This window comes from Osmia bicornis, chromosome 4, assembly GCF_907164935.1.
Source record: "Osmia bicornis bicornis chromosome 4, iOsmBic2.1, whole genome shotgun sequence".
NCBI lineage: Eukaryota > Metazoa > Arthropoda > Insecta > Hymenoptera > Megachilidae > Osmia > Osmia bicornis.
The window spans coordinates 8,025,093-8,046,425 of NC_060219.1; the positions used below are offsets into that span (position 1 = coordinate 8,025,093).

The 21,333-nt window shown below is 38.3% G+C and overlaps 1 protein-coding gene across 2 annotated transcripts in view; it reads right to left on the reverse strand.

Moving 5' to 3' along the window:
• Positions 1 to 21,333, reverse strand: part of LOC114874000 (FH1/FH2 domain-containing protein 3) — a 151,161-nt gene that overhangs the window by 88,122 nt on the left and 41,706 nt on the right. For both annotated transcript variants that reach the window (XM_029182852.2, XM_029182854.2), the window contains exon 2: positions 15,957 to 16,066. In XM_029182852.2, coding sequence (XP_029038685.1) covers positions 15,957 to 16,066 — 110 coding nt within the window. The remainder of the gene's footprint in view (positions 1 to 15,956; positions 16,067 to 21,333) is intronic.

Below are 21,333 nucleotides of genomic sequence, written 5' to 3' on the forward strand. Positions count from 1 at the left end.
CAATTGCCAGCCTTTATGTTGATGAACAACGAGGAGGGTTGGAAGATAAAAGAAAGACACGTACTTTACGTAGTGAGTGAAAAAAAAGAGAATACTTAATATTATATATTTTTGGAATTTTATGGATTTTATGATAACATTGGAGAAGAATTTTTTAAAAAACTTGTTGGTTGAATATTAAATAGATTTATGATAGCAGATTAACTTGAGGGTACACAAGAATGTTTTCAAGAAATTATTTTTAAAAAACTAGTGCATGAATTTGTTTGATTATTTTTCTATTAAAAAGGGGATATATTCCAGATTATTTAAAAAATTTCCGGGGTTATATGTAAGCAAACAAGGCTGACAAATTTAATTTTCATACACGAATGCAGTGCAAACGTAGCTGCCTTATTTTCATAAGAATTTGCTCCTCGATTAATGAATAAGAGCCCGAGAAATTAAAAATAGTCGAAAATTTTATTTGCTACTGACAGAGTTATACAGCTTTGTTACACCTTTTCTCATTGAATTTCCATCAATTTTTTTATATTACAAATACAACATTTCGAAATGTAGTTTTCAGCAATTTTACCATGTAACATTACTACAAATTTCAACCATGTTAACTACAGTCAATAATAGTTTCAACTAGTTTGCTCTTCGAGCGCAAGGTACATAATTTTCTTCAGTCTGAATTAAACAGAAATTTTGGCTAATCTCTCGATGAAATTCAAGCTTTTGCTTTTTCATTCAACCCTCGGAGTATCAAAGGCGTTGGAAGCTCAACGGAACTACTTTACAAGTAGTTTCTCGCGTGATTATCTCGAACTACATAGTTTGGAACCGATTGCACGAAACTTCAGCAACCAAGCTGTCCCTTTTCCACGATTGACCCTCTCGATTTTATCGGTTCGTCTCACAGAGAAATTATGTTAAATCAAGAATGAAAACGCGGCAGAATACTTTCGAATCGAATTGAATCCGAACGATTCACGCCTCGCCTCTCAAGCATTTCCATTCATCCAACTTGAACCGTGCCTCTTCCACGCCTTTTCAAGGCGTACCCACCAGTACTCGCCTCGTTTTGCTAACTTCATTCTCTTTTGCCTTCTGCCAACCTCTCTCGTTCTTTAACTTTATCGTTTCTCTTTTGTCTTCTCAGCCGAGAAAATTAGAAAGTTCAGAGTAATCGGATTCCGGTTTGATTTGCATCCTAATTTTTATCTACATCTATCTTGTGTCAGAGATAGCGAAACAGATATTGAAACGTAAAGTGAAATGTAAAGAACACTTCGAAATCCTTCTGTTTTCCGTTCGTGAGGATACCTCTGTTTAATTTCATCGACACGTGAAAAGTTTTTAAATTACGGCTATCCAAGCCGTGGAAAGTTTCTAATGTAACATAAATTTTTAAAGGCGGAAAATCGCCAGCAAGGATGAATTAAAGGCGACCAAGAACAGCAAGTAAAGAGAAGAATGAGAAGAACGCGAAGATAGTCGGCAAGTTGGTGTAAAACCATGGTAGGCTACTCGTCCCTACCAGAGAAGAGCTACAAACTTTCAGAATTTTCTAGAACAGCTCCGTGCTCTTGTACCAATTAAAGGGCTGAAAATTAAACTAATTAAAAATGCAACTCTAAGTGGCTTCGGGCAGTCCGCGTAATCTTTCCTTCTAACAATCAAGGGACGAGGATCACCGTTGTTGAAACCATTACTAAAAAATGTTCCCCTAAGGGTACGTAGTGAAACGGAACGAACACGAGTGACTATGGTGCATAATATTTTTCAACGTCTTGCAGTCGTATTTTATAGAAGTATTCTATCTGCAATAAATATGACGATTGGTAAGAGAAATTTTAAGGAGGATTGTAAAATGTACTTGAAATATTCCATTATTTTGAAACACAGAAATATAGAAATGATATAGGAATATAGAAATTTAGGAATTTAGAAGTTTAGGAGTTTGGTAATTTAGGAATTCAAAAATTTATTATTTAGAAGTTTGAGAATTTGAGAATTTAGAAATATAGAAACTGAGGAATTTAGAAATTTAGAAATTTAGAAATTCAGAAACTTAGGAATATAGAAATTCAAAAATATAAAAATATATAGAAACAGAGAAATGGAGGAATAGATAAACAGAGGAATACATATAGAAATACAGAAATATTTCAAACGGTAAAATAGGAAACAGAAATCTAGTCACCAGACAGTAGTAACAGTCAAGCATGTTTCATTATTCCGACTTCGGTGTGAAGAGTATATATACGCGGATTCTCGAGTGCAGCAAACACCCGTAGAAACTCTTGTAAACGTAGCCGTTTAATGGGGAACGAGGAAAAACCAGAGGAACGAGTGTCACGGCAGACTCGAATGAAATATCTTTAACCTCGTAGCGGGACAAGCTTTAGGCCAGGTATCCGTGGCTCTGCGACTTCGCAAAGGATTCCGAGGATTAAAGGCACACCGGCCGGAACTCGTTGTGACCTAGTCTCTTCTTGCCTCTGGCATGTCCTTTTTCGGTGGAAAATTGCTCTCGAGGATTATAACGTTACCCACGACAGCATGCCGACCAATTCTATACTCGTCAACGAAGCTTGAATCTCAGTGGATAGTTGTGTACTTTCAGTGATCAAATTATTATGATCATTTTGAAATTATTTGAAAACTTGACAAGAACTGAGTTGAAAATATATTCAGAATAAAACTTCTTTTATTACCAAAAGTATCATAAGGACCCATTGTAAAATGTACTGCGATTTTTCAGCGCAAATGTATACATAATGTATTCATACCGAAACAGTGTTCATTCAACTAATGGAAATTCCGCTCAAATCAAATTAGTACTCTAGATTATTACGAATTAATTGTAATTTAATCAGCACAGAATTCATATAGCTTTCATTTCATTATTCATTGAATTTTAATTAACGAACTGACGAGATGAATCCTTCCAGAAACCATATAGGTATCGACGAATATCAGTTCCACGTAATTTTTAATTTCCATAAAAATATGAAAATATATCTCCACTTTCATGATATTTTTAATGAAATATAAGGACACTTTATAACTTTACCACCGATAGTATAGAGTATAGAGGATTCGTATTACCATATGTTTAATTATTTCACACGATCCTGTAGAGGTATAAAGTTGCACACGTATCAATTTAAATTGACCATGATCACGTAATCGACGTCTTAAGGGCTGTTGCATCGCTACCAGTAACAAACGATGCAATTCAATTATGCACCTGAGACCGTTGCATAATAACAGGTCACGGTCTACTATCTGTTTAATTTAATCCAATTTGATGCTGTTACGTGCTTCTTATGCTATCAGTGGTAATGGTAAACGAAAGCATCATCATTACTTTCGAATTAAATCACTGTGCTCTCTGCAGTTGGTACGTTTAGTACATTAAATACATACAAAATCGAATGCATTTGAACGAAAATAAATTTCACAAATTCCAATTCCATATTGTAGAAAATTCTTATCTTCATCAAGAATTTATTAAAAAATTTGCCATTTTCCTAATGGACGTTAAATTTTAATTCTTTGACGCGACAGCTGAGTCGTTCCAAAGATCAGCAGACGGTTCAATCTATTTGAAACGAGTATCCTTTTAACTTCGCCATCGTTCGAGAGGTGGAAGGTCGTTGCCAGAACTTGAACTGTCGCGGAAAGTTCGTCAGTCGAGTTCGGATTTGTCGAAAAGTTTGAAATCGGTGTGCTCTGCATCGAGCACACTCGTCGACGGACTTTAACGTCGATTTTGTATATTGGACACTCTTTCGAAAGTTGCTTCATAAAGCTCCGCCTTTGAAGCTTTACGATCTTCGCTCGGATGTTGCGCTTTTAACTTGCCTTCACTTTCCGTCGCTCCAATTCTTTATCTGTTCTCTACTCGTTCTTTAAAACACTAACATTTTTTTCACGCAGCTGTTTACGAATAGCGAAAATTTGTACGATAGTGTAATCCAGGTAAAAATTGTCACGCTTTTACTAAACAGACCATAACTACGCCCTTTACTGGCCAGCTGGAACTAACTGGCTCAGCCTAGCCTCGTCTCGTAAACCCTTTTGCCGAGACCAGTCGTCTGGCGAGTCGTGACTTACGATCCGACCGCCTCTCTCTGGTCTGTCTGCTTGCGGATTCTTCCTCGTTAGCATGAACGTGCCTTATGCATTCGCGAACAGTACTTCTCGTCTCGCGATCGCTCGTGACATTCGTCGCCGGAACAAATCGTGCCCTCCGAACGATCGTTGCGTACGTGTTCGATGAATATTAACGTCCCCGGACCAACCTCGCCGAACACGTGGAATATTATGTTCACCGATGCGTTCTCAATTCATGGTGAAAAAGCTGCGAAAGGTTCACCATGCAGGTAGCTGATTTGCATTTGATCGATACGTAATAATGATAGAAACGGTACACTCGGTGATCCTTTAGATTATTCGAGGCCTATCGACTTCGAAAGTAGACGAGGATTAAAAATTCAAAGGAAACATAATTGGGGGGTTAATTCCTAAGACAACGTCGAGGTATAAGAATTTCTTCGGGGCAAATAGCGCGGACCGTGCTCGGGTTAGTCCAACGTAACGTAAGCGTTTAATCAAGGAAGGCAAGTTCGTTGGCGAACGACTTTCCCGACTTTTTTCCAGCAAGCTAGGTCGCTGGAAAAAGTTGAGGCAATTAGACGGTGGTGAGTACGCAAGGAAGCGGGACGGCGTGAGTTAATCGGGTCGGGGACACGGTACGGATGGAAGAAGTTTCCGATCGCCGGACAACCAGAGTCATGCTCGTGTGTTCGCGAGTTCCGAAGGCCGAGAGGCTTTCGAATCTACGTACACTCGTGGAAACAAATGGTCCCTGGGATCAATGGCTCGCCGCGTTGGCCGGTAATTACGAGCTGTTACCGCGCGAACCGGGATGAGCTTGATCGAGACCAGAAACCTCCCGACACAGGCACAAAGCAGAGGAAGAGGAGAAGACTGTGGATCAGCCGTTGGCTCGTTACACAATTAAATTTACGATCGACTCGAACGCGATCAGACGTTACCCGTGGCGTACAGGGCGGATATAAATTCCTGGCCGACCGGTTGAGTTACCGCCGATTGCCGATCGTCGATTAAACACGATGACATGGTTCCTCCGCCCGAAGAAGCTATCATCCCGCCTTCCATATCAATTTCACATATTTTTCTTATCGAAGTCACTCGGTGATACTGTTTAAAGTTTTTAACTTTTCAAATTCGCAACATTGCAAATCGCAAACAATCATCATTTATCATTAAGAAAAATATACAAGAGCCGGAAATAATTCACCTAGAAGGGGTAAGTCTAAGGCCCGAGAAACTTGAAACACAACCCTGCATCATCTATTATTCTAAAAATCGGATGATCACAAGACACTCGAAATCGAATCAGCTTTTCGTTTCTTCGTTCAAACGAGTCGCTTTCTACAGACAAAGCTCGTGAAATCTTTGCGTAAAACAAACTCACCCTCATCAACCCTGCACTTCCGATTGCAACGTATTCAAAGGCTGACGAAGGAACAAACACTGGGGGTAACTATCCCAAGGGGTTAATTAAAATAAGAAAATTATCGAGGGAACGTATAAGACCAGTCGAGAAGGGTATAGAAATTCTGCAGGATTTCCTGGATAAGAGCAAAGTGTATAGAAGCCGATACGCAATCCCATGGTACTTTGTAAAAACTTATCTAACCGGCCCGAGGCGAGAACACGCTCGAAAGAGAGAGAACTCATCCGGCTTGTTTTTTGCTCATCTCCTACGACAAAGTTTTTTCTCGATATCGGGAAAATTCTTCCTTTTGTTTTTTTTCTTTATTCCAAGGGCTTCGACTTTCAAAATTTGATCGTTCCCCGAGGCTAATGGTATCTCGTGAACTGGCTGTTGTAGCTCGTTGTTACGAAGTTACGATAAGCGAACGATTTACGGTGTCGTGTTGTTAAATAATTCGAAAAGAACTGGAGAACTCCTGCAGAGGAATTCTTTTCTTTACGGAAGTTTATCGTGTCTTTTTTTTTTTAATTCTTTGTGTTTAGAATAAGTTCAATTTCAAATGATAAAAAAAGAATGATTATTCTGGAGCAAAGGGTTCATTTAAAATTAGTAACTATATTTCTAACTTCCACCGTGCACATTTTTTAGCATGAAAAAATATATCCAGTAGCTGGATTCACCCTACTTTCTGTGGTAAATGGATGCAAATTCTTTGACGTTACGAGAAGAAACGCAGGAAGGAAAAAAATGAATGGTACAACTTTCATGGTATCCTTTTAAAACGTCTCATTTCAAACATTTCTCATTAGCGCAAAGCACTCTGTTTACTTTTCCCTCGCCGCGAAGTGTTTTATTAGTCGCGAACTACCCTATAGTTACGCTTCACGGTTTCACCCTCCACCATAATTTCATCTCACCCGCCATTCTAAAGCTTGCTGATTCACATCCATCTTCTATTAAATTGTCTTAAACAAAGAGAACATTCGCGGTTACAGTTACTCTGATTTTTCATCCCTCTCGACGCGTTTACCTTCCCATCTTCTTTCCCTGCTTATGATCCCTTAACTCGTCTCGTTTTCAATCGTACCGAAACATCCCCTTTTGTGGAAAACAAATTTCACCCTTTTTATGGTTTTCCAACGAACGACACTCTGATCCGTTTAATCTTTTTCTTTTTTGTTATTTATCTCTTTCAAAGGGGGATGAATAGAGCATAAGGTAAGAGAGAAGAGATTGTATCCAATTCACATTTCGTAAACGAAAGTCTCCCTCTGCCTTTCTGCCCTTTTGAGATCTGTGTATTTTTTAAGAAATTTTCATTTATCATTTCTTAGTAATTGCTGCACTTTTATACCAATACAGTGACATGCTGAAAATTTACCTTCATTTCCGAAAAAATTGTATTTAGATGAATAATGCAACAGGGATTAAAATATAAAAAATTGTCGAATATTGTGCAATCAAACATCGCTTAATATCATAGTTGCGAATATTAAATAAAATTTCAAGGATTCTTCGTCAGTCATTTATTTCTAATAATGACTGGTAAGAAAAACTGAGATAGGTTGACTCATTGTTGCTGGGCTCGCTTGTTCACCGTTGAAAACGTGGATAGATATTTATAAAACGAAACGAGAAACGCCCGGCACAGGCGACCACCCGATGGCCTGGGAATAGATTGAACCCAGTTATGCGATTTATTCCGAGCCGGGCCGATAACTATTCGGAAGTCTTCGATTTTCAAACAAGAAAAGCACAGAATGCTGCGAACGAAAAAGCATTTCCTGTAAACCGATTGCTCCTCTTTATTTCTAATAAAAGAACACGATTTACTAAAGCAATCCCTTTCTTTTTCTATTGATTCTTCAAATTCTCTTTTGCTCGATATCAAATCAAAAATAGTATAATTATTTAATTAAATTAGTAGGTTAGATAATAATCCCCACTTCTAGTAATTAACTGATTGTTGATATTATCAGACGTTTTTTAACTTTTCCTAGATTGCCTTAAAATTCAAGGCAAATACTCAACAATTCCCTCCCCTTAGATAAAAGAAACTTAGATCGCAGCCAAGTATAGATGAAAACGTGATAGCAACTAATGCAAACGATTTAGAGAAGGTAATCGCGAAAGGTGTTGGTAAAATGAATAACGCGCATAGCGAAGGGCAACATTCACGGCCAATTGAAAGAACATTAACATCCTATACAAGAGGCAGCTGCCACTTGCGTAACTGATACTCCGATGGCCGTGGGGGATTTCTCTTTCTTTCTTGCTTTGTTCCCGCGCCACTTGGAGAAGATTTAACGCGATGAACTATCGTCAGCAGCTGCTGCGAAACAGCAGCCTCTTCCTCTGTTAAACGATCGGATTTTCGTTGCTTTCAGTCAGCTGAGCAAGCTTCCAGGTTGTTTTGTCGAAATAAAAACGAAAGGTTTGAAATTGAATTCTCCTTTTGATTCGATTGAAAGAATTACCGAGTTACTACAACCGGAATTCTACTGTAAATCGAAAGCCAATGGAGTATCAATGGAGTTTCTGGTTGACTTGTTAATCTAATATGAGGGTATCACAAAAGAATAGAAAACCTTGCTATTTATTTAGACCTCGTTGAAATCTTCTAACGCAGTAAAGAATGCGTTAATTGAAGGTATGAAATTCCACGGTAATAAAGGTGAAAGCGATCATAGTGAAAATGGGCTGTTGTCTTGGAATTTTTTTCACTCCCTTGCGCATTTACACGAAGAATCATCGCCATGCGAAACGGTGGTCTTTAATTTCACCGGAGAGAATTCTTTAGACAAGTTATTCGACCCCGGATAGCCTGGCGGGATCCGCGGTTTTTCTATCGGTGAACGTGTTCCCAGAAGAAGGTTAAAGTCGATTATACTAATGAGTTTTGCCACTCGTGTTACTCGAACAGTGATGATTCACGTGTTCCTCGTTTAATAATAGAATTTACCTCAGGCAATGTAAATTTAATATTATTGTTTCATTAGAATTTTCATCGCGTAAACATTCTTTGGTCTAAGCAAATTTATACTAAAATATTAGAACATTAGGATATTAAAACATTAAAATATTAGAACATTAGAACATTAGCATATTAAAATATTAGAATATTAGAACATTAGAATATTAAAACATTAGAATATTAGAACATTAGAATATCAGACTAGAATATTATTAGATTAGAATATTAGAAGATTAGAATTTCTGAGGTTGGAAATTTTAGAACTATAAAACTTTCGAATTTTAGAACTACAGAAGTTTAGAATTTGTCAATTTTTTAAATGATAGGAGGCTACAACACATTTAAGGGAGGGGGTAGGCCTACATCGGCCTTTACGTAATTACGCTAATTCAATTTTGTAAGTAACTTTATATCAAACGAATAATGTATATGAAATATAGAACAGAGAATCAATTGGATAAACACAATTATTACGAGTGCATTTCCCCGTCAACGTTTCTATTGTCTCGTTGTTGCCGTTATCCGATCGTAACTCGCGTTTCCGGCCCGTTTACCATCGCTTATGGGCTCAATTTGTAAACTCCGTTTCCCCGATCGGCGAACAAAGAAACGGTCCAGAGAGGACAGTCAGGTAATCGTGTAGAAACAATCGCACCAGTCAACACTCGAGGATGTCCATTTTTCTCGCGACAAACTCCGTGTCAAACGAGTCGGTTCGCCGGGGGATCGTTGTTGCCTCGTCCGTCGAGGCAACAGCAGGAGGACCGTATCGAACGATTCGATCCGCTCGTTAAAACCGTTTGCCGTCCACTTTGCTTCGTTCCACTTCCGCGAAACACGTTGTACATCACCGTAAACTATCCGGCTAATGAGCCGTACGAACAATAGTCGAACGATCCGTTTTACAAGGGCTAAATCTTTGTCCCAAGACGCCGAGGTTGAGTATTCACGAAAGCCGGAAATCGCCATTTCTCAACGACTTGATCACAGTGTTTACAGTAATGGGGATCACGGTCCCAATAAATGCTTATGAATATAATTTGTAAATTGCTGCCTCGTAAGTATCTACTTACAAGCGTTATTTCTTCTTTCATTTTTCATCTTTCGAACGTAGAGCTGGCACGCGATTAGCCGAACGCACAAGCGTGAAATCGTTCCCCTTGTTGGATCGTAGAAAATCACCGTCGGAAAAAGTAAATATCAAGTAGTTGAGAAGCGAGCATTACGAGTATGATCCTTTTTCTTCGAGGGAATAACGTGAGCACATGGGTAGCTGAAGAGATACTACACTAGATGATAGCTGGTAGTTTCGATCAAGATTAATAAGTAGACAGAGAATTGGAAAATATTATTTTTTCTAGCTCAATTTAAGTTATATCATCCTACCAAAAATTGCCCAAATAGTGTTCTGAAACTTGGGGATTCCATGGTACCCTAACCCTTTCGTTGGTTAGATATGGCGAAGGACATTTTCCTATGGTTTAGTGGAGTGAAAAAGTAGGGAGGGTGGAGTAAAATTGCCCGGGATGATAAGAGGTTGCCCCGAGGGCAAATCTTCGAACAACCCTGTATTAAAAGACGACTAAGTATAACTGAACCATATGATTATTCTTGTCTTTAAATTTTCTATAAATCTATAAACTTTCATCTAAATCAATAAATAACAGATTGCGCTTTTCCCTTACAAGTTGACAAAGCTTAAAACCATTCATCTGTTTCACGATTACACATCACAGCAACGAGATACGGTTAAGGCCGTTAACAGAGGAAATGCATAAATTTCACGACATTCATTTATAATAACACGAATTGCTTTATGTCCTTCGAATGACGTGGCTAATAACGTTAGCGTGACAACGTGCACAGTTATATCGCGACGACATTAATGAGTCGATTTATTAGCGTGGTTTATAACGCGGTTTGTATAGGTTGCGGTTACGTGTCCTACCAAGGGGCAACCATTATTATGCAAAACAGCTTTCGGCTAGCATGCGGTAAAAATGACGATGCAAATCCTGGAATGAACCACTCGGGAAAACCGAGTTTTCGGTATGGCTCGTTAGTTAACGCGAGGATAATATTCTCCTGCATGCAGAAATTAATTGACCGTTTAAAAGAGAAATCATGCTATCCTGCATTCTAACGCACTTATCGGTACACTTAATTTTTTCTTTATGCATATGTATTATTATTTCTATCCATGCATTCCATGTAAGTATTTGTAAAATTAATGCATGATAATAAAATTCCTTTCTGTGTACTGTGAAAGGATAATTTTTGCTTATCATGAAATGTTTTGTTTATACAGTAAGTTCCGGTTATTAGTATCTATTGTTATCATGATCAGACAGTCCCAAAACCCTATGTAAAATTAATTCAAAATAACTGGTCTATTATAATTAAACTTCGCCTATTATCATCAATTGTAATAAATATACTTTGATAATGAAAATTTTGTATCCTCTGTTTATTGTTATCAAAGATTCCACTATACCAAGAACAATGCGTTAACAAATGTTCAAAGCAATAACAAATTATTAATATCCATAATAGCTAATACGTTAGATTAGAACATGAAATCACGTATCACAATGAAAGCTTTCAACCAGCCTTATTTATTTCGCTATTCAAAGCTATTTGCTCGTAACATCACAATAAGAATCCCCTGAAACGCTACAATAATCCTTCGATTTGATTGTGCACACCCGATGCACATTTCCCCTCTTCTCGTCCCTTCACCGATAACGAATAAGGTATCGTAACTCGAGGACATGTGTACACACCTAAACGATCTTCGGTACCGATACGTAGGAAGCTGATTACTCATTGCGTCGTTTATGCCGAACGTTTAGCGACTTATTGTGGCTGGTTATTGAACTCCTGGGAGAGTACCCACTATCCTTGTCCCTTTCCCCTTACGGAGGGCCGTTACACCGACGGATATATAGCTTCCATCATAATTACACGCGGCCCAACGTTGTACCGGTACCTACGTGCATTCAAACGAGTTACGTAAGACACGAAGAACGAGACGCGATGACACGAGCTTTATTAGCTGACTGGCCATCGAGAAAATGCTTTCAGCTGAACACACCGACCATTGAAATGGCGAAGAATGTCTGTTTTAAGATTCCGTTAATCCCGGTTAGCTTCCTCTGTTCGTAGACGAATTTCATATCCTTCTATGTAAGATTCAATTATTCAAATTTAAATGGTCTTCGCACCTTGGCAAATTCTATGTAGGAAGTGACACTAATATTCACGTCGGATATGCCGAGCTGCAGAATTTCTTGTACCGCAACTTCGGTGACGTTCGTTAATCTGTTAATGAGTTAACGATCTGAAACGACAGAAGACAGAACCTCGAGTGGCTAGATTGTACGTCGAGACAAATATAATTAATTAACCCATCGTGACCCGAGTTTTCTGCTTCTCCCTTGATCCCGCCCGGGGCGGCAGCCTCGTCGCGTTTTTAATTATGGGATTGATCACCATAATCTTCTACACCGTGATTCCTGGCAGAATTCGCGATAATCCATTCCCGCGTACTGAAGAAGTGACAGAGGAAAACTGTTTGAAACCGATGATGAACTCTCGGGATTGTACTTCGAATCTACGAATCTTCAGATTCCCGTGAATATTCTACGGTTGATGGAAAGCCGAGTAATCGTTGTCAATTATGATTCGTCGGAATGAAACAACTCTTGGTTAACCCTGAAGTTAGAGGGACCGGTTCTTTTCCAATTTTCCTCTTCGGTTAAAACGGGAAATTACAGGGCCGTCCACGCTCGACTCGGTTCCCGTGTCGAATCTCAACCCACTCGTTCTCGAGGAAATTTTCCAGGTGAGTCACTTTCGGAAATTGCGGAATCGCGGTACGTGCGAACGAGCGAGTCGTGCAACCGCGGAAAATTTGCGACCGGATCGCGTAAGGAAATCGCGCCGCTTTCGCGTGGGTAACGAATCGTTTGTCTTCGAGCGGTAATGCCTCGAGTATTGTCCACCCACGCTCGTCCGTGCGAGCTGCTCGTGATAGCCACTGTATTTCGCGAAAATTAATTCACCGCTCGGTTTCTACGTGTATTCGCCAACCTTCCCGCATAAAGAGCCGGACTTTCCGTGGTAACAAATTGTCCGCTGCCACCCACCGTGCTCGAATCGACGTAAAGTTTCTCCTGAAAACGACGCGTTTCCGGCACCGCCACAACTTGAACGTTTAACGGTAGACGGAGAAAGAAAGAGAGAGTTGTGGCGATGAAAGTGCGGCAAGGGAGATCTTTCGCTTTGACGAATTTGGAAGTCAGCAGGATCAGAGATTTCGTTTATAAATTTTTCTCCTGAAATTTTCGATTCAAAAATTTTACAGAATAGTTTGAGTATTAACTTTTACTGATCTGAATCTATCAGCTATTTAACATTTGTAATATTTAATATTCAATAGGTGTTTCCCACTGTATATATAATAAAATTATTTTGTAAATTAATTTAATCTGATATACACCATTAAATTGTAATCCGTCTAATTGTTTAATCACCACAAAGAAATAAGTAAACGTAGAATTACAGAGTACCTCGGTCGTTATTAATTAATAATTGCATGCTATTGCCGTGGTTTCAACGTGTTCGTTTTAGAACGAGCATCAGCGTTTAATCGCTGTAATTATTGAACATTTATAGCTACACCTTCTCGCATGATATAATTTATAGAGGATACATCGGATTGGTTCACATTAGTCACTAATCGCCAATGATCCATATATGTATATCACTGCTTTTATATAAACAGCCCATAATTACTTATATGTAATTAAAATAATTACCGTGTTTGGTAATTGTGTTTGTTAAAATTTATCGCGGTTTCTGCTCGTTAAATTCAATTTTCTAATGAATTAACCACTTTGTTATGTAAAATAGCGTCAAAATTCACGAATATTTTATATAATAACACTGAATACAATATAAATAAATAAATTTTTATATTATTTATAAGGAATATTAGTATAAATCATATCGATTTTCACCGTTTTCTTATTTTATCAAGTACTGAAAGGGTTAAATCGAGCTTCCAGGTACCTTCGAAAGGCAGAGAGTCCGATAGCATCAAGAGTCGAATACCAAAGGGGTTGAATCGTTGAATTCCTCCTCGTCGTTTCCGCGAGGCCAGAAAATGGGAATGGTCGAGGGTTATGGACGTGTCCAGCCCGGTGTACACAGCATCACGGTCGGTCGACAAATTTCATCCACGGAGCCAATATCGGCCGGAAAAACCATGGAACGCGTTTCCATTTGGACGGGAACGAGTCACGAACCGCGCCCTCTGACTCGTGTAGGTGCACATGGGCATCGAGGGTGAAAAAAAAAAGGGACACGAAATCCTGTCGTTGTATCAGGAGGTTCTCGAAAAGAATGGAAAAAGGGGAACAGCGTAGTAAATATATGACGTCGTTTTGCGGTTCGTGAAAATTCCGTCGTTTCAAATATTGGAACGAGTTGCTTTGAACAAACATTTATTTAACCTCCACTCCTGTCACCCTTTTTTGGCCTTTCGTCAACGACGCCTCCCACCCCCCGTTCATCCTCCATGGAATTCTTCCACCTTGAATACTGTTTATTCCGATAATATTTGCCTATTTCTTGTACGCGGATTTCGGCAATTCTCCTACACCTGCGACCATCGCTCGCATCGATTTCAAGTGTTTGTGTAGCAGGTGTTCGCGGCATGTTAAGGGTGACTGTGAAAGAATGTCACGATTGTTGCGGTCGAAATTAAGCGAGGGTTGGAAACATTTTGGTAAGAACAGGGCTTTCTAGTGGAAGCGTTATTACATTGAAGGAAACTTATGACCGAAATCTAATTTAAGAAAAACAAGAACTATCGATATTTCAGTTTTTTCAAATTAAAATTTTAAGGTATCAGTGATTCACAACTTTCATCGAGCTTTAAGCTTTAAATTGATGTGTCGTAAATACTATTTGGCAATATTTGGCATTAATTAACAAAAAGTGATGATTAATTTTTTCAAATTAAAATTGATTAAATACTTTACCTAAGTCAACATCATTGCTATAATTCACAAATTAGAGGAATAGAAAATAAATGTTTAATAGCCGTTTTTTATTTCGTTAAAAGTCTGATTGCATACGAATGATACTCCTCTTATGAGAAAAAAGTTCAAATTTATGAGCCACCTATTGCACATCGACACGTCGCAGAGGATTCACGATTGCGTAAGATCGTTAACTATGTTCTCGAGGAGAACACCATCTCGTAGGATGTAATTTTCATCCAATGAGTAATTCATATCGACTCGAGACCAAGGAGGAAGTCAATCCCTCGCGAGAACCGTACACAATAAACGCGATGAGTTTTTCGCGCCTGCCAGCTACTATTGTGCCATAAGTGAGAGGACACAGGTGGGCGTTTCGAAGAAGGAAAATCGTTGAAAACACGTTTGATCCGAGGATTCTTGAAAGAAGAGAACCTAAATCCGATGCTTCTCCAGCCGGATAACCGGCAAAGTTTCGATATTGAGCAGCAAGGTGTAACCTTAACGCGAATCCGATACACGAATACAGTTTTAGCGTGTATGAACTTTGAAATAAAATCAGTTTCCTGTCTCGTTGCTGAAGAGTTTCTGATTTTGTAAAAAGAAAAATTATATTTTCATGATTTCTCTCTTTTCTTTATAAAAGGTGTTTCAATAATCGTGGTAAAATCAGAAAGAGACTCAATTGAAAATATAGAATAAATCTTCTTTTTATATTCCTCAGAAATTTCTTTATGACAAGTAAAATATTTTCAAAAATTTATTTAAAAAATAAATACTACTGTTCATAAATTGATCCTTTAAGGCCTTATTGCTTAAGGTTTTACATTCCTTTAGAATGTAATTTTAATAATTAAATTTATAATTAACAGAGAATTAATAGCACATCTTCAAACATTTCAAAGTACATCTAACCATATTTCACTTGTATAAAGTAATTTGAATTATATAGTATTTCCCTAGTTTCCCAGAAGACCAGTCTTCCCAAGAAGACAAATCAAGTTCAACGTATAACTTGAAAGGACCCTAACTCTACCTACGTTTACGTGATACCTTTTCATCCTTACACTCACTTAGGACCATGCCCCTAAAGTTCGACCATATATCTCAGAAACAGTTCCCAGTACAATTCAGTTGTCCCAACACGGAACAGATAAAGTATGTCGAATCCCATAGGATCAAAATACAAAGACGTACCTCTGGCTTTCTGATGACTAATATACTAAACGTAATATTCTTCTATAACTGTTTGTGATTGATTATCGCAATGAATCTATCGTGTTCAATGTCAATCGCATGATTAGTGAAAGTATTGATCTTGTTTCGACTTAAGTAGAGTAGTAAATCATGTCTACGTCATGATTCAAAATGTGTCGAATGTTACAAATGATAGAAGATTGTTTATAAGACTCACTTTGTCTGGAAGCCTTCGAATTCTTCTTGCTGTTCACTGATGGAGGCCTCGAGATCCAAGTAGGCACCATAATCGCCGTCTTTGTATAACTGGAGTGCCGTGTCATCGAGCTGCAACAAAAATAGCAAGAAAATTAACACTTGAAAAATATTCTTTTTATTTATGTTTGCAATTCAATCATCAAGTTTTCTATTTAATACTCTAACGTAATTTGATGACATACAAGTAATAATTCAAATTAAAATATTATTTATTCCAACCCCTGATTTTTAATTTATAATATTTTATAATATATAATAAACATTTCCTGCGATTTTTAATATAATTAAATAACTTCTACGTTTAATTTAAACAAAGTGGAGGTACACGCATTCAATGTAAACAGTTCAAGTGTTAAATTGGAAGCTTTCTTCGCGTTCTCATTTCCGACGATGCATAAAGCATCATCGCAGAAATTATTGCCAGTTAAGCATTAGCTGCTTTCCACGTAATCGCTGTTGCTTTTCGAGCAACGTGTCATTGGGGAACGAGCTACGAGCAAAGAGACGGCCTTTATATCGCAGGATCTCGAAACGGGGACCACGAAACTCGTTACCTAATTTTAAACCATCACCACTTTGCTACCTAGACGCGTATTCAACGTGCTGGAAAACTCGTTCGTACGCTCGACGATTTAAACATTTCCTCATTTTATCGATCGAGAAAATCTTGCGAACAAATTTTTGCCTCTACCGCCACTTCATTTTTACTGAAAAAGTTTTTCAAACATCTACTTCGAAAGGACTGTCAGGGAAAATTGGAAATTCCCTGTTTCGAAACTCTGATATCGAGCAGGACTATTCGGTACCAAGTGTACCGCGAATAAGCAACAATTTCGTGAAGTTTCCGGGGGAAACTAAAACACGACCTACGAGTTTGGAGTTCCGTGGTGAAGTAGTTCCCTTTGTTACCGGTTTGCAATAAGTAAAGCTTTTGATTGCCACTTTTAATTAAACCGCGTCAAAGTTCGGCCTTAATTGACGGAGACAGCTATATCGATCCTTGTATCGCTACAATTTTATTATTCTGCTAAATGAAAGAAGGTTGTAAGCACGTTTTTTCAAAAGTTTGGAAGCAGTTAAAGAGAATTTTAGAAGAATAAATCATAGATTTTTAATAACTTTTCTTTACAAATGGTTACTTTCAATGCATTAACAAAAGATTACTTGTTTAACAAACAAACAAAAAAAGATGACTGTTTCTAAAACTCTGAACAAAATTATAGGAAAACTTGATGAATTATAATTGATATTGCAAAACCAACGTAAAAGATATAAAACGTGTGAATCAAGACCATTACTGTCAACCAATTGGATAAACATACATTTGCATAATGATTTGCAATGTACTGATGAGAAGAGGAAGTTGAAAATTTATACAAAATTGATACATCGTGAGAAAATAAACGGATAGAGTCAATCTAAATGTTAAGTTCGATAATTACGAAGCAGATTAGGATCCGTAATTACAGTTCTGTGAATCTTTTAATCCGTTTTAAAGTGACTGTTAAGACGTTGGCTGGTATACGGGTTTTTCTCATTCAGAATCTTCGTGGCTTCCATGGAATGGGTTCAACGTACGAATGGGCGTCTTACGGGTCAACAATCCGGGCTAATGCGGCTAATCCGCTAAATTTATCCGCGCATCATTTGGTCCAGATTCACCGTTTCCGTGTGTGCAACATGATAATCTCTTCAATCTGGAATCAGGTGGTCCGTATTAGATACGTAACACATTGAATCTATACTTGCGACACTATAAGATTTCAAAAATAGAACAACCTGCATTATATGAAAAAATAACAATAATAATGTAATAATAATTATCTTGACTTTCGTTTTGAATTGTAAAAATTTTCTTTGCTAAAAATATCCTTATTTCGAACGATTGTATTTCAAGGTGTTGACAAATGGAATATGCACGTTGAATTGATATTTCCAAAATAACGGCGAACAAAGCAAAAACAATAAGAGGAAAAATAGTGGCAAGCCATTTGGGAAGCCGTAGGCGAAAGCTGAACGTCGTTTTAAAAATAGTCAAGCAACCTAGGACGCCATATTTGTAATCACGTTGCGACTGTTGTTGGAAGTGTTATTTTCCGCTTCCGCGGACTGCATCGTTCCAATAGAACCTATTCGAATGGTCATTTCCGAAGAACAATGTATTTCACAGACACTACCCTTGCAGGAGTTCATTAATTCCATTAATGTGTGCAATCAAGCATGCTTGAAAATGAAAGAAAATGAAACTTTACTCCTTAAACTTTAGAGCTGCTTAACGGTCTATCAAATATTAAATGAAATGAAATTTAAACAAAGAGTCGTAAGATTGCAAAATAACCTAATTTAAATCATCTAGTTATGATAAGGATAACAAATCTAAAATCCTTCTAATAAAGCTACATTGAATATTCATCCTCATGAATAAAGAACAAAAGATATGCAAATAAAGGAGATAGGAATTCTCTTTGGAAGAACGAGAAGGAAAGGGAAAGTGCAAGAACGATCGCGGAGAATCTGGTAAGACAAGAATGAGGAGCATGAAAATAGGACAAAATCAAAAGGGAAACGTTCGTGTCTGTGTGTAGAGTAAAACGAGGAAGTAGTATGGTGTATAGAGGAGGAGGAAATGATGCGTACGCATCGAGCAGCATTCTCGTAATACATCCAGAGGAGAAGGGAACGCCGGTGACCCATATTTCTAAAAATCACACAGCTTCAAAATAGTCCGACGGCGGCGAAGTGCCATGACGATTATAATGCACGCGCGTGCCCAGCTGCTCGCCGCTGCATTTCTCTGGTTTCTAGGCGTCCTGCATTCGCTGGAAAGCGATTGCCGACTTACGTAATCCACGTGCTGCTATGAGTACGATCTCTGGCCTTCAAGAGCATGACGAAATTGGTCAACCGGAAGGGAACGCGTTCGAAACTTTGCAGCCACCAGAGACGCAACTACTGCTGTTGCTGCTGCTGCTGCTTCGTGAACAATGCCATTCTACTTGTTTCTGCTTACTTAGCTCGTCGTTGCTTGCGTAAGAACGGGCTATTGATTCGAAAAACAATGGAAATCTTGACGATGAAGAGACATGGAAGGGATGTTACGTGATTCGTGCTAAAGAAATTTGAAATAAGTCGAGTCAAATTGAAAATTTGAGGTATGCAGTGAAATTACAGTCTGAATATAAAACGATAACCTTTGTGTAACTAATCATTCACTATCTCGACCTATCACTGATTATTATTAAAAAAAAGGAAACGAATGTAATCTTTTCATTTTTGTTGAATACCTCATTTATGTCACCAACGGTGTGCAGAATTTTATAAACTGATAGAAAAGAACTGAAGGGAGGTTTGAAAGTTAAATGAAAACGTTGTCTGCGAATGAGATCTAGTAAACAGTAAAAATTTCTATAGAATCGATGCGTTTATATCTTGTTGTTAATTGAGTTGTGTATCGTTATCGACAGAGAAAGTTGTATGGCTTCTTCCGATACCGTAGCGTAGCACGCGATGACACAACCATGCTATCTCAGTTACATGTTAATGCGATAGACTGGCGTTGGAATGTGAACTACGTCGAGATAAATGGAAACCTCCCGACTATAGAATTTATAAACTGGCTTAAACTATGTAGCTCTGTTTCATCCTTCTTTTTGCCTTAGCATTTCATTACTGAATTCCTTGAATTATTGTAATTTATAGTGACTCCGCTCAGTAGCGCAACAAGGGGAGGGGGTAAGTTGAACACTTCTTTCTTTTTAATGAATACCAGAATATTTTGAAAATTTCACAAAATATTGTTGGAATAAGATGTATCTATAAGTTAAAAATTTTTTAAATTACTTTAAATTTTCCTAAGAACTGGAATAAGTAAAATATTCTCAAGTATACGTGGGGTTCAACCGGAAGTGTGTACCGATAGACATAATGAAAATTCAAGAACCTTCTGGTTGGTCGGGTTTTAGTGATTTAACGGAAGTCCTTCGGGACTAGAGATAAACGAAAGGTGGAAAGCACCTTCCGAGACAATTAACCGAGAGGCACGATACTCTTGGACAAGTAGTTCTGCTCGACTGTGCAAAACTTTCACGATTGCCTCCTTTTTCTTCGTAGTCACCTGCTACGAGAGGCATGCACGCGACGGAATAACAGGCCATTCACGGAAAGGCACGATTCTCCATCGTCGATAGATAGATCGATCGATAGGGGCTAGATAACGTCTAGGTATCGGAAATAGTTTTATCTACCTGGAGCTATTTAATCGAGGAAGAGTTATGGCGAAAAGTGAAACGCGTCTCTTCCATTTGTTGTCGCGATGGTGAATGGTGCCATAAATAGGGTGTACAGAAACCCTCTATCGGGTGAAATGTATTACATCTGATTTATAGCGTGATGTTTCGGCACTTTTTTTATATTATTTGCGGATAATAAAATGTTTAAAGCAAAGGTGATAAATAATTCTGTGTGATCAGAAGAGCCTTGGACGCGGGGAATACTTTTCACGAAATGAATAGAGTTACGTAGGAACAGGTTCAAAATGGAAAGTCGGCAATTAATACACGTCAACACGCGGGAAACAGGCAGGAACTGATTTGAATTTGAAACGACTGCCAATAAACGGATGGTTCTTAGAACGGCTCGCGAGCGTTCGAGCTTAACGCGGTTGAATAGCGATGTGGGCGGCACGTGGGCACGCAAATACGCTCCTTTTCATTCGTGACCGAGGAAGACGTCTTTGCGTTGTCACAGGAACGCGAAAGAGAAAGTAATCGACCAATCACTGAGCTGTAACGCTATCTAAATAAATATTTCAAATATCAATTACCTATGAACGCCAGAGAGACATAACACTGTAGAAAATAAGCATTTGTTGTAAAACTAATTGCTATGTAACATTATGAATAAAAATAATAGTAACGCTACTCAAAATGCTATTTTTCTATCCCTCTTTTTCAATTATTCGAATATATTTACGGATGACCGCTGCGGTATTCAACATGTTAAACCATCTTCTCAAACTTCAGGTATTCTTCGGTAATTATTTTCCAAGTGGAATCATTTGAACGAACTGAGCAAAACTATGATGGGTCATTCATCGCACTTCCGTTTCTTAGAAGCTGCCAATCAACACGATCAATTGTGCCGACTTCTTCCCTGTTATTACAGACGTTTACGATGGCTCGGATTTTTCCGACAAACGTAATTGTTCGAGTAGTAAACTCTATCGTCGCCTCCATTCGAGAGGAAAGAAATATTGGATATTGCACCAGTGTCACGATGATGGTTTCAAACAGAAGAGGATCATCTACTTGGGTGATCTCCAAAGAGTACTTTTTGAA